The sequence below is a fragment of the Elgaria multicarinata genome, chromosome 5 (genome assembly GCF_023053635.1).
Source record: "Elgaria multicarinata webbii isolate HBS135686 ecotype San Diego chromosome 5, rElgMul1.1.pri, whole genome shotgun sequence".
In the NCBI taxonomy this organism is placed as follows: Eukaryota; Metazoa; Chordata; class Lepidosauria; order Squamata; family Anguidae; genus Elgaria; species Elgaria multicarinata.
The window spans coordinates 35,104,783-35,119,255 of record NC_086175.1 but is presented as its reverse complement, the minus strand read 5'-3'; the positions used below and the strand labels follow the sequence as shown (position 1 = coordinate 35,119,255).

At 40.9% G+C, this 14,473-nt stretch overlaps 1 protein-coding gene across 1 annotated transcript in view; it reads right to left on the bottom strand.

Moving 5' to 3' along the window:
• Nucleotides 1–14,473, bottom strand: part of ITGBL1 (integrin subunit beta like 1) — a 184,257-nt gene that overhangs the window by 88,105 nt on the left and 81,679 nt on the right. Inside the window, exons 3-7 of the mRNA XM_063126116.1 lie at nt 14,057–14,203; nt 13,359–13,481; nt 11,513–11,653; nt 5,669–5,809; nt 105–251 (exon numbers count right to left, since the gene is read on the bottom strand). Of these exons, the coding sequence (XP_062982186.1) occupies nt 105–251; nt 5,669–5,809; nt 11,513–11,653; nt 13,359–13,481; nt 14,057–14,203 (699 nt within the window). The remainder of the gene's footprint in view (nt 1–104; nt 252–5,668; nt 5,810–11,512; nt 11,654–13,358; nt 13,482–14,056; nt 14,204–14,473) is intronic.

Here is a 14,473-nt window from a genome sequence, read left to right as displayed (position 1 = left end):
TTGCATGTAAACCAGTTTACATGCTTGGTGAAACTAAAATTGCCTGAGAGTAGCAGTGCAATGGAATTGTGATCACCCTGAAAAAATCAAAGCCAGCCACCTACCTCTTCCAGAGCAAGGTAAATGTGCATTTCCTTGACATTTTCTAGCACTCTCCTCTGCTGATATCGGACAAGAAAGTAGATGCTCACACTTCTTTCCTGTCCATCCGGCTTTACAGTCACATCTTCCACAGTTACACTGTCCATGACCTTAACAGCAAAAGGAAAAGGCATATTTCAGTTGTATCTCACAAGACACAGAATCCACTGCATTCTCTCTTTGGCCCTGTTTCAGTGTTATCTGTAGTTGTGGCACTGCTTCTGTCTTCATGCTTGCTTCTGATAAGGTTTACCTCTTCTCATCATGTATTTTATGGTGGAAGCATAATCATATATTATGCTTTTAGGAAGGCCCCGAAAACTTACTACTTTAATCTGGCCTTTCCCCAATCATGTTTTATCTGACTGGCTTCACTCAGGAAGTGCTAAAATGGAGGATAAAATTGACAAGTTCTTTGACAAGTAGGAAATATGGCTCTGCTGGGCTAAAGGAAGTGGGGTGGATGAAACTGACAAAGATATTGACAAGAGTGGAATATTACTTTGCGGGATTACTTAGCAGACAAGAAAACTTACAATCATTTATACTTATGCAAGACCACCATATTTTTTTAAATAAGTGACCCCCATCTATGCAAATTTCAAGATCCCCCAAATTGTGCAAATTGCAATTTGCGCAAATGGCAGAGCCCGAAAAAATGTGCAAAGTATTTCCGGAAGCAGTGGGGGGGAATCTGTGCCACCACTTACTGGAATGGAAATGCTATGGAATCCCACCAGATTTAAACAATCAAATTCCCACCATCGCACATCCCTAATTATGCCAAAATCAGCTCCCTTAAAGCTGAATATCCGCCTCTTTCCGGGCTTTGTATGAGAGATGGAGCTGGATAGAGAAGAGCCATTGGACCTTCCAGCCTTCTCCCCTAAAGTTCCAAACACTTATCAAGGTTCACCAGAGGTGAGTCATCACATACATGGGCAAATAAATCCTTTTTTCTTTTCTTTTTTCTTTTTTGGCCTGGGCTTAGACAGGGAATATTTTCTCATGAAAAGGAACATCCTGCAAGGGCTTCCCATACATATTTTCCTCCTGAGATGGATCTGGGCCACTTTCATATCTTCCCTTCAACATCCCCCTGCCAAAGTTTCTCTAACCCCAGACTTTCAGGGCTCATCTACACCAAGCAGAATATTCCACTATGAAAGTGGTATGAGAGCAGTATATAAAAGGCAGGAGCCACATTACTTCTTTATAGTAGTATTGAGGTGCCCAGGACACATACCATATACCACTTTTGTAGTATTATATCCTGCTTGGCGTAGATGTTTCATGGGGCCCAACAGTTGTCAGTGCACTTCAGTACCGCTATAAAACAGTACTGTAAATCCTGCAGTGCACTTCAATACCACTATAAAGCAGTAGTGTGGCTCTTGCCTTTTATATACTTCTTTCATACCACTTTCATAGCGGAATATCCTGCTTGGTGTAGATGAGCCCTCAGTCCCTTCAACTCTTATTCAGCTTCCTTAATCCTATTCTAATTTAGGATGAACCTTCACATACAGCAAGATGAGGTGGCAACAGGACAGCAGAATGTGCTGTACCACTACCATATAAAACCGCTGCTGGGAGAATACAAATTATATTTCCACACACACACACATATAAATAACTCTTTGCAAGTAGAAGACTAGCTTACCAGAGAGTAAGGCTGTAGCTTTGCTCTCTTCCTGCTGTGTTTATGCCTTACTTATAGGGATTTTAAAAGAACAAACATGGGAGCATTAAACATGTGATTTACACACCTCATCTTAAGTGGCACATTCCTTCTATGGTCTGAGGGCACATGATGCAGCCACATTGCTAAAGCTGAGCAGGTCTGGGTCTGGTGAGCACCTGGATAGGATACCAACTGGGAACCATCTATATGCTGCCTTGAGTTTCACAATGGAAGAAAGGCAGGATATAAATGTACTAAATAAGTAATTCTACTGCCCCATTCCTCTACATGTGTATATGGTGTATCGGATTTCCACGCAGTCTTACTTCAGAGGGAATCAGGCCACATCAAGCTACAGGAAATTACATCATAGCACAACTTGTCTATGAGATGTGTTTCATTCATTTCCTTAACCCCCCGGGGAACCCAGGTTGGGGAGAAAAGTAATTATTACGAGGAGAAATACTCTTCCCTGCTGAGAAATTTGTTGGGAGACAGCCATTCTCTCTATACACTAACTGATAGAACTGTTTTGAAGAAGACAACTACTCAGCTAAATGAAGTGCTGTGAAATAAAATTTCAAGAAAAACAGGAATCTCTAGAGAACGCTCTCTCTCCATGAGGTAAAGTTGTAACCACAGGGTCCTAGCTCTTAGTGAATGGAAACTTTAAAGTAACCACAGGTATTTCCAGTCCCCTTTTAAGATTCTGAGATGGCTGAGGGCAGGATTTTCTTTTCAGCCCCCTTCTCATTGCACCGTGTGCCATTTTTTCCCCTCAGCTGGAAGAAAAAACTAAATATGCATTTAAAAAAGCATATCAGAAACAGTATGTTAAGATTTTGTGGACTGTCTCTAAATTTGAAAGACAAAAATATTATACTGCATTCATTTGTAATGTATAACATTCCTTCAATCCTCCTACATATGGGATCCTCTTTTCATGATACCTCAACTAATACAAAGGTTAATAAAAATAAAGAAAATATTTCCACATAAAGATAAACTACATTTAGGTTACTGTAAAAGTTATGTCGTCATCTTTTTTTGTCTCCTTTTCTTGGCAGCAAATTCAAATATGACATAATCAGAAGTGATTTATCTTAGAATACTATATTCTATGGAGAGAACAGATAATGACGGCAGTCTTGACAGCAGCATCATTGGCTGTAATTTATTTTTAATAAATGATAATTTGGAGAATGCTCTCATATTCACAATTTGAAAGAGAGTTAGCTAGAGGCATACAGCTATGGAAAGCCTTTTACAACATTAAAGCAATGATTAAATCAATAACTCTACCATGTACTGTTGGGTTCACAATACACTCCAACACACTCAGTGTTTGAGTATGGGCTATTTATTGAACCATGGGTTAGCGTGTTGTCTGAACCCAGGACATTTTTTGCAGGTTGCTTATTAACCATGCAGTGTGTCTTGTTAGTTTGCTCAGGTTGGATAACAACAAGCCATGGATTCTCAAGGTTGGTTGTTTGAAAAAAATAAGCCACTCTACATAGTTAACAGGCTACCCTGCAGAAAATGTCCTGGGTTCAGACAACATGCTAACCACGGTTCAACAAACAACCCACACTCAACCACTACGTGTGGATTAGCATGTTCTGAAAACCCTGGGCTCATCTACACCAAGCAGGATATTCCACTATGAAAGTGGCATATAAAGGACAAGAGCCACACTACTGCCTTACAGCTGTATTAAAGTGCACTGAGAACTGTTGGAGCCCATGACACATCTACACCAAGCAGGATATAACCCTATGAAAGTGGTTTATGGTCTGTGTCAATGGGCCCCAACAGTTGTCAGTGCACTTTAATAGTGTGGCTCCTGCCTTTTATATACCGCTTTCATAGTGGAATATCCTGCTTGGTGTAGATGAGCCTCCAGCCTGTCTGACTACCCATCACTAATGCCTCCCTATCCCCATACACCCTTTTCTCACTAGAATAGTTATAAGCTTAGAAAAGCCATTATTAAAAAGCTAAAAACACTTTTTAGGGCAAGTAAAACCATATTTATTTATTACATTTATATACCACTCTCTGGGCAGTTTACATATAAAAGAGAGCAATCCTCCCAAGCCATAATAAATTGCTGCAAACAATTAAGAGGAGAAATATTTAGAAGGTTCTTGACCTACTGCAGCACTTGTAGATCAACCATTTTGCAAATCCCTGTTCCTTGCATAAATTAACAACACTCTGAAAAACACATCTCAATCTGAGCTGTCAACAAACCGAGCAGGAGAAGGCAGGGAGAAACACACCAAACCAACTCAAGAGGAAGAGGAGTGATGAAAGCTAGAGAGTTCTTTTCAAATTTCCTTTTTAGAAGTCTGGCAATTTCATGTCCCATTGCAGATCCCAAAGGACAGGCACTTCTTATATACCAAGCACTTTTCTTTATTATCTATTTAGCAGGAGGCCCCTTTATACAAGCAGACTTCTACTTGCAGAATGCTACTATCCTGTAAATACAGCAAACTATCTCAGAACCCTTAGCCTAGCAAAGATCTGGGCAAGACTGAGAGCTTTTATGCTGGCTGTCCTTGAGTCACCAAGTGCAGCTGGGTTTGCCTCATCAGTAGCCACAGCTGGGTCTTCCTCCTCACAGGGAGATTCTTGCTCCTGAGTAGACCCTTCCACATGAATATACCCTAATCAAAAGGTTCTTCTGGGAGCTGAGCAGCCATTTTGACAACAGCTCCAAGCATCCTAACTGGTCCATTACCACTAATGCTCTGGTGAGTCATGGGTGGATGAAGGTGAGTCTAGAATCAAAGCTGAGCAGGGTTTAAGGGGTTCTTGGGGATCTCAGGACCCCTCAGGATGCCTACCACAGGACCCCTCAGGATGCCCCAGGTCTAGTATAGGAGAGAGGTATACTGTGGGATCAAACTCCTCCTCCTCCAAAGATGTCTCCCTGGGCTTGGATCAGCCAGGAGCCTGACATCTGTATTCCACTTGAGGTGGTTTCCTTCTCAAGTCCAGTGGTTTCCATCTGAGCCATTGACATAGAGTGGCTCTACATGAGTGATTTATTGTATGCTCATGACTGGTCAGACACGGAAGTTAGCGGGTGTTTTACAAGATGACATCAACCTCTACAATGTCTCCTGAACTTCTCCCCTTTATCCCGCTTTCAAAAAGATCAGAGATAATGCAAAAAGGGACATGATTCTGATCTATTGGCTGTGTGAAATGCTGGCATAGCACTATAATGACAGCACCTTCTAGTAGCTGTAAATTGAAACACAGAGAAACATATAGAACCTGCCAAAGAAGGACTTTCCTCAATTCAAACTACATGTCCACTGTGTAAAGAAGCCCATCATAATCCCGCAAAGAAACCAAAAGCAGAAAGCCCTGGTAAGGATGCATGTTTTTTTGCTTTATGTACAGAAACTCAAAGACAGCTCTATAAAGGGGCACACTGAAATAAGTTACTCAGGAGGCAGATAAAAATGAAATTGGGTTAAGACCCCAAACTGGTTAGGGGCTAGCAATGTTTCAGGTAGCTGATCTTGTTGCAGTCTAACACATCTGGACAGCATGAGATTGGGGAAGGCTGTTCTCAGCTGTACTCTCAGATGTTCTATGCAATCCTCTAGCTATTTCTGAGAGTATGTGCTGCATAACTCTGAAATTGTTACTTGTTAGGTGGTGTCAGATTTATGGTGGAGCCTGACTACTCAGGAGGATGTCAGTTTACGTGGCAAAATATATTTCTGGCCACCAGACCATTGCCTGGAGAACAGAATGGATATTAGCTGCTCTTGGTTATACCATCCTATGAAATCCTTTCCGTTCAAAGATTTCCTTTACCTGAACAGAAATCATCTGAGTATCTGTCATAGAGTGCCTTGCAATTTCGTTCATCGCACTCACAGGTGTCTCCATGAATATCTCCCCAATCACCAGTTGGGTCAACATCATGACATGTGCACTCTCCACATATACAGGTGCCTAAAGATGGAAGAGTTGATGTATTATTAACAAGCACAACAATATTTATTTATTTATTTATTTATTACATTTATATACCCACAGCCGAAGCTCTCTGGGTGGTTTACAAAGGTTTAAAACAGTGAACATTAAAAACAAATATACAAAAATGTAAAACCATCAAAAACATAAAAACAACAATATCCATTTAACAACAATAGCTTAGAACGGGGACTATTAAGATGAATTTTGAGAATGGAATATTACTCTTTTGACTTTATATAAAGTTGCTGAATGCACAGATCCATTTTTTAAAGCCATCTTACAGCATCACTAACTCAATTTGAAAAGATTCATTCCTCAACATGTTGGCCAGCAGATGAGAACTGCGGCTGTAGCCATTTTCTTCCACATAGGCATAGGAAATGCAAATGATGCCTAGAACAATGCTCTAAAGCAGTCTTGCGAATGTGGGGCAAGGTGTGGCAATCAGAAATACAAATTGGAAAACATCTTGCGTAGGCACTGAAGTGCTTAGGTGTGAATGCAGGAATCTTTCCCGGGGCGGGGGGTGGAGCACCATAATTACCTGGAAATAAGTCTAACTGATTTCACAGCCTATCTGCCAAGAAATATATTTTTTTCACTTGAGTGTCTGTTCGTATGAAAATTGATAACCCTCCCTTACATATCACTCACGATGGCTAATTACAAATACAATGAACCATAAAATACGCTAAAATCACAAACACCCCAACAAAGAAAAACGTTGATTATACTAAGCAGAATCAACTGTGTCAGTCATGACATTTCATGGAAGCTGATAAATAGGATGAAGGATTTGTCTAGTATAAAAGGACTGTTGTGATCCAGATTAAACGTCTGATTGGTATCACTTGTTATCACATGAGCAAAAGATCTATTTTGACAGGTAATATTTATTTGTTCATTGTTTCCAGGACTATAAAAGCTTGTCTTTAAAAACAAAAGACTGCTAAACTAAAATGAAAGTTGCTTCTGTTATTTCTATATTTTAGCCAGGCTTTCAATTGCTCAATAATTAAGATGAGAGGATAATTAGATGCTCAAAATTTGGCAGAGCGTTGTCAGTAGAGATGTACTAAAGAGATGGATCTTTGAGATTTGCACTTTTGCTTTACTCTAATAGCTCTGGACCATAGCCAAAGGAATAACAGGTGGTATTTTAAATGTTTGCCTAGTGAAAGCAAGCATCACAGCTCAATAATACAAACCCATTTCTAAAATTTTGTCCCTCATAAATAGTACCAAACAGAAATTATTAGTATTGAATTGAAACTTTAGATTCTGGGGAGAGAATAGTGCATCCAAAGATTATTCAGACAACCTTTTTTTTCCACAGCAGGAATAGATTTTGGCTAGCCATCTCACAATGCAGAGTTGCCTGGAATGCCTTCTGAATGTTTGCCATTATGAAACAAGGAAACTCTAGTTTTGAACCTTGTTTATGATAGCAGCCAAACTCTCCCTCCCTTCCACGCTTGACAGCATTTACAGACAGCATTCTCTGTCAAAAGCAATGGCACTAAAGATGATAAATTATCAGTGGACTAATACATCAAAATATTGAAATCCCTGAACCTCTCAAATAAAATTTAATTAAATCATTTCAAAAAACAGTATGTTGAATCCAGACTTAGCAATGTTTAGGGGTGTGCACAGACCCCCCGATCCGCTTCTCTTCCAGTTCTGCAATTTGCGGATCGGGCCGCTTCGCTCCGCCCCGCTCCGCTCCGCCTATAGTCCACTCCGCTCCGCTGCGGAGCTCCGGATCCGGATCGGAGCTCCGCTTTTCCCCCCCATAGGCTTGCATTGAAATCCAAAAAAACCTACAACTTTTTTTCTGTTAAAGTTAGAAACCTCAAGTTTGGCACCATGACACCTCATGGATGTATACACACGCATGCCAAGCAAATCCAAGCATCCCCTGATTTTCGGGGAATTTTTGAAAATCGGACACCCCATTTTCAGACATGGGATTTACTCTGACATTTTGATAGATAAAAACTTGGAAGCAGGCAACCTCACAGCTGCCATCTAGATCCACATTTATGGCAAGTTTCAAGCAAATCCCATCATCCCCTGATTTTTGGCGGGGCTTTAACCTCTAATGCATCCCCATAACCCCAATTCACACCCCTTTCGATATCGCCGTCAATTTTCATGTTAGAAACCTCAAACTCGGAACCATGATAGCTTATCCATGTATACACATGCATGCAGAGCCTCAAGCCAATCCAAGCCTCCCCTGATTTTTGGGGAATTTTTGAAAATCAGACACCCCATTTTCAAACATGGGATTTGCTCTGACATTTTGACAGATAAAAAAATTTGAAGTGGGCACCCTCACAAATGCCATCTAGATCCACAATCATGGCAAGTTTCAAGCAAATCCCATCATCCCCTGATTTTTGGCGGGGCTTTAACCTTTTAACTCACCCCAAATCAAGTCCTATGCTAGAACTATGTCAATTTTCACCTTAGAAACCTCAAGTTCGGCACCATGACACCTCATGGATTTATACACATGTATGCCAAGACTCAAGCCAATCCAAGCCTCCCCTGATTTTTGGGGAATTTTTGAAAATCGGACACCCCAGTATCTCAGGGATTTAAAGCTGCAGACAGCTCAATGGGGTCATTTCAAAGGAAATCCCAACATGCCATGAATTGGGGAGTAGATAAACCTATATGAATCTTCTTCCACACTTGAAAAATTGATTTGGAACTTCAAAAAGTCTAAGTGAGCGCAGGAAGGACTTCTCCCCTGAGTCAAAGCAAGACACACACAAACCATCCCTGCGAGGCGGTCACAGAGGAGGAGGACAGGTGGGCAGATCTAGTATGGGGGAGTCAGTCCCGGGAGATGCCCCACCACAGCAGCACCCCAGGGGGAAGGCACGCAGGCAGGCAGGCAGCTGACATTTCTGGGGGCACAAGGAAGTGATGCAAGGATGGCTTTGCTCTGTGGTTTTCCCTTTCTTTGATTTAATATAAACTTTATTTTTAAATTTTGGAGTGTTTGTTTGTTTGGTTGGTTCCCCCCCCCCTTCCCCCTCTTAAAGCCTGACTGTGTTTCATCTTCCTTCTTTCTTCTATATAAAAAAAAAATACAAATAAATACTACAAAAAAAATATTCTCTATTTCTTCTCTCTCTCTCTCTCTCTCTCTCTCTCTGTGTGTGTGTGTGTGTGTGTGTTACTTGGACTGTGTGTGTGACTGTGTTATTGTGTGAGTGTGCTGTGTGCACTGCTTGTGAAGTGCAAAACAGCCAGTTTGGGCATTTCAAATTCAAATCCTGTTTGGGCAAAGCATACACACTTGTCCCATTTCCCTAAATACATATTATTAGTAGTATTAGTATTATATTATACATATTACTATTAGTATTAGTATTAGTATTATATTTTTATCATCATGAGAAGAGGGAGCAGGCGCACGTCTGTGGCTGGGCGTGCTGAAAGCAGTGGTGGTCAAGGGAAGGCTCAGGCTGGCACCAGTAAGCAGGCCGCCTCTCCTGCTGTGAAAATCAAATGGGCAAGTCCGTGGTGGGGCATCTGCCGGGACTGACTCCCCCATACTAGATCTATGGCATATCTCTCCCTGGCTCTCTGCCCGCCTGTCCTCCTCCTCTGTGACAGCCTCGCAGGGATGGTTTGCACTTTGCAATGTGTTACTGCTGGCTTAGAAAGAAACAAGCCATCCTTGCATCACTTCCTTGTCCCCCAGAAATGTCAGCTGCCTGCCTGCCTGCGTGCCTTCCCCCTGGGGTGCTGCTGTGGTGGGGCATCTGCCGGGACTGACTCCCCCTTACTAGATCTGCCCGCCTGTCCTCCTCCTCTGTGACCACCTCGCTGGGATGGTCTGCGTGTGTCTTGCTTTGACTCAGGGGATAAGTCCTTCCTGCGCTCACTTAGACTTTTTGAAGTTCCAAATCAACGTCAGCCCCGCCAAAAATCAGGGGATGATGGGATTTGCTTGAAACTTGTCATGATTGTGGATCTAGATGGTATCTGTGAGGGTGCCCACTTCAAAAAAAATTATCTGTCAAAATGTCAGAGCAAATCCCATGTTTGAAAATGGGGTGTCCGATTTTCAAAAATTCCCCAAAAATCAGGGGAGGGTTGGATTTGCTTGAGGCTTGGCATGCATGTGTATACATGGATAAGCTATCATGGTTCCAAGTTTGAGGCTTCTAACATGAAAATTGATGGAGATATCGAAAGGGGTGTGAATTGGGGTTACAGGTGATGCGTTAGAGGTTAAAGCCCCGCCAAAAATCAGGGGATGATGGGATTTGCTTGAAACAAGCAAACAAACACACACACAACCCAAGCTAAATCCTAATCTAATCTCCTCCAACTCCAAGCACAGCAGCAGCACCTATAAACTAACTCCTCTCTCCACGAACGCCAACCCACAAAGAGACTGAAGGAGAAAGCTCTCAGGGTGGCTCTGCCTTAGTCCCCCCTCCAACGCTGGGATTAGAGGATGCTTCATGAGGTGATCAATTCTCATCAGGATTGGGAGCTGAATGTGCCTGTCATCGCTAAAAAAAAACCAAAAAAACGCCGCTTTTACCCTTTCCCGGTTGTTTTACATATTTTTTTAAAAAAAATTCTAGCAAGCGACCCGCACCATGCAGAGAGCTGAGAGTAGGCTCAAAATGACCCCCAGCCACGACTCTCTAAGCACAAGACGTTTCAGAAAGATAGCTTTAAAAACAACACAGTTATCCCCTATTCTTTTCCGCAATGCAATCCTATGGGCGAAATGATCCAAAATGGCAGGCGGAGCGCTCCGCGATAAGAGAAGCGCTTCTCCTATGGCTGCTTCTCTTCGCCATGCTTCTAAGGGTCTGCGGTCCGCTTCTACTCCACCTCTGGGCAAGGCGGAGCAGGCCAATTCGCTTCTGATTCTCTGATTCTAATCGGAGTGGAGCACACCCCTAGTAATGTTTAGGGTAAACCCCATTGAAATCAATGGGACATGTTAGTCAGTTCGTTTACTCAACGTCTGAATAAATCTGAACAACCCTATATAAGCATACATTTACAAGCTGCATCAAATTACCATCTCAGCAACAAAACTTAAAAGAAGATTCAGCAATCAACAGATGCTTTCTTAAATAAAAAGATCTTCATTTGACAGCAGAATATCAGCAAGGAAATTGTCCGGACCTATGTGTCTCACTGCGAAGAGCATTCTAGGGTATGGATCTAACAAGAGGAGAAAAACTTGCTCCATGCAACAGTGGATCCAAGTCAAAGAGAAAGGGTCAAGCCAACTTCTAAGTAGCATATGACAAGTGCTGTTCCAATGCTACCTGAGCCTGTAGGAGTCAGTCATTATGGTGGACAATAAATTTGTGTGAATGTAGACACACACAGAGAGAGTGTGCTACATTCATGCCATAGATGCATCTTGCCTGTATTCACTGTATTTTATTGTTCTAATACATTGTAAACTTTACTGGAATCACTGATGGACAGTGTAAAAGTATTTAAATAAAAGAAATAAACTAGCATAGGGTCAGAGCTTCAACATATACAGTCTAATGATAGATGGATTGAATTTTCACCAAAACCTGTAATATTCAATACAACATTGCAAAAGCTTAACTTAAAAAAATAACTTAGTCCAGCTCCAAAGTAAATATGTAAATCAGTATGTGAAAGACGCACCTCTGTTGCTGCAAATTTTGCCATCTGGAGAGGTGCACTTCTTCTTGATCTCCCATGGGGTGATGTCACACTGGAGTTCACATTTATCGCCATGCCAACCAGCCTCACAATAACAGTTTCCACAGTAACACTTGCCATGGCCTTAACCCAAAACAAAATGTTGACAGGGAAGAATGATTTTCCTTATAAAAAATATATTGTTTCAGTTCATTTTTAAAGTAGAGTTTGAACACAGATGAATAAGACTAATAACCACCAGGGAAGGTTTTATAACAGGAGTCATTTTGACCTCAGTTCCACCATAATCTCTGCAGAAACCTCAGAAAAAGCCAACTAACCAAAGTCACATTGTTTTCTAGACAAAATACTCAACAAATTCAATAAAACCAGTCTCAATTAAATTCAATGTCAAATTATTCATCAGCAGTAAATTCAATTAAAATTGTCCGATTTTAATGATTTTCTTCCAGCATTCTGGATCATGTAGAGCATCCATGGATACAAGAGGGCTGTTCTTTTCAAACAGTCCCTCTCTACGAGTAGAACATGATGAATGTGGTGATGGAAAGCACGGGACTGCAGCACTTCTTCTCTCCATGTGTTTGCTCTATTCGGGTACCGAATGCCTGAATACAGCTATAGTTTAGGCTGCAATCCTATACGTACATATATGGAAGTTAGTCCCAGTTAACTCAAGGGGCCTTACTGATGAATAGGTTTAAACAGCACATAACTATGCGCCTACAAGTTCTGGGCATAGCTGCAGGGAACACCCAATTTTACCATTGGAAATTTGGTGACTGAGGGTGCACAACCCTACGCATGTTTAAACAGAAGAGGGGGAAAAAGTCCTACAAATTCCAGCATGCCCCAGCCAGTTTTTCCGTCTAAACATGCATAGGATTGTGCCTTAAATTACATTGTACAAATATAAACAAGTATAATTTTTTAGTTTAGTTATTCACTTTGTCCTGCCATACATAGAATTGTTGATTTGCACAGACTGGTACATGGTGGGCAATGTTAGGACAACATAAGGAAATTAAAGGTTGAAAAATCAGAAGGAACTGAAACACTCCAGGAGTAGAATTTGTCAAGAATCCGTAAGAGCAATTGATCCACAAGACTCTATTCCTTATTAGACTCAAAGATCCATTTTAACTTTCTTCGTCAAGCTATAAAACATGTGACAATGACCTGTAAAGGATTCATGTATACCCATGGTTTAAGACTGTGCGAAATCCCATTTATTGTAATGGGAGGAATTACTCTGACTAAAGCCGGAATGGCTGATCTGCTGCTTTCTGCTGGGTCTATTCCAGCCATAAATGTTTTCAAAATGGCCACAGGGAAGGGAATATACATGTGTATTATGGACTGTAACATACCAAAATCCTAATTTCCCCCATTGTAATCCCCAAATTGCTTCAGTGAAGGATATTTATGCTGCCTATAGGCCTAGAATAACACAACACCTTTAATCTCTGTCATTGCTAATCTTACTTCTTCTTGCTAATATAAGATAACTACCATGACAACAAGGCTACACCTTCCTAAAAAAATATTCATTTTTCACAATCACCAGTTCGATCACAATGTATATGGCAAAAATTCTGCAAAGAAATTTTTGCTCCTTCTTTTTCAGATACGAAATGTAGACCTGAGCTGCAGAGTTCATCATTTTAGCCCCAATCCACTTAAGGGTAGTTGTAATTGATAGCTTCAATGAGCTTCAGTCTTGGCTATTGGTAGTTGGATTTTTGCCATTGTGAAAAATCTTCCCAAATGTCAGGGAATAATTTGACTAGTGCTTTCTATTATTATTCATTCTTATAAATATACATACCTGTACACATCTCTCCTGTTTCTTCATCGATGCATTCTCTGTCATCACACTCACAATATTTACCATGGATCAATCCATTGCCTTCTAAATTGTCACATTTACATCTGCCACAATGACAATTCCCTGCAAAAATCAGAAACAAATATAATATGAAATTAGGATATATGGGTCAGAGTGTAGGAAGGGATGTCAAGGTCTATCCTAACCTCTTGCAACAGGGTGTGGTTGCATGGCATAATCTGTGCCTGCAAAATATTAACCAATTATTTATTTCATTTATATGATACAAGAAGAGTCCTTCTTGAACATAGCAAAGGCATATCTTGTCTGGCCCAACTGTTCCCACAGTGGGCACGTTCCATCTAATAGTGGATGTCATATATAGCCATTGGGAGTATTAGTAGCCATTCATATTCTACACCAAGCAAGTTATGACACTTTGAAAATGGTTTGAAAACTGTATATGGATTGTGTCCTGGGTCCCAACAGTGTCACTACTGTTATAAACCATTTTAAAGCAGTAGTGCAAATCCTGCCCATGTTAATTCAAAATTAATTTTTCATGATATGCATTTACGTTGGATTCTCAAAATATGTCAGTTCTTTGCCCTAAACCATCTAATCTAATCTCACCCAACAGATATCCTGAGAATCTGGTGTTTAAAACTAGTTATGTCCATCAAAATAAAAAATCTCACCTGCATTTGAACAGATGATATCTTGAGAATTCTTGCACATCTCATTACTTTTCTTCCGTGTCAGGTTGCAGGTCGTTGGGTACTGGCAAGCATCGCCGTACCAACCTTCCACACATTTGCACTTTCCACAGTCACACTTTCCATGGCCTAGATTAGTAGGTGAAGAATGTCAAGTCTTATACATGTTTGCAAATCCACTTTCCTCAACAAAACAACAGCAGCAGCAACAAAAGAGAGAGAAAAGCTTGCTCCTCACATCAAATCGCAATATCTCATTTTGAAGTCATCAATAGATCATCATTAATCAAGGAAAGTTTTTTAGAACCAATACTTGAAAAGGGTGTTTAGTTTATTATGCAAGCTTACATGGTTACCTGATCAAATGCTTTGAGTGAGCACAACCATGCATGCAACAGA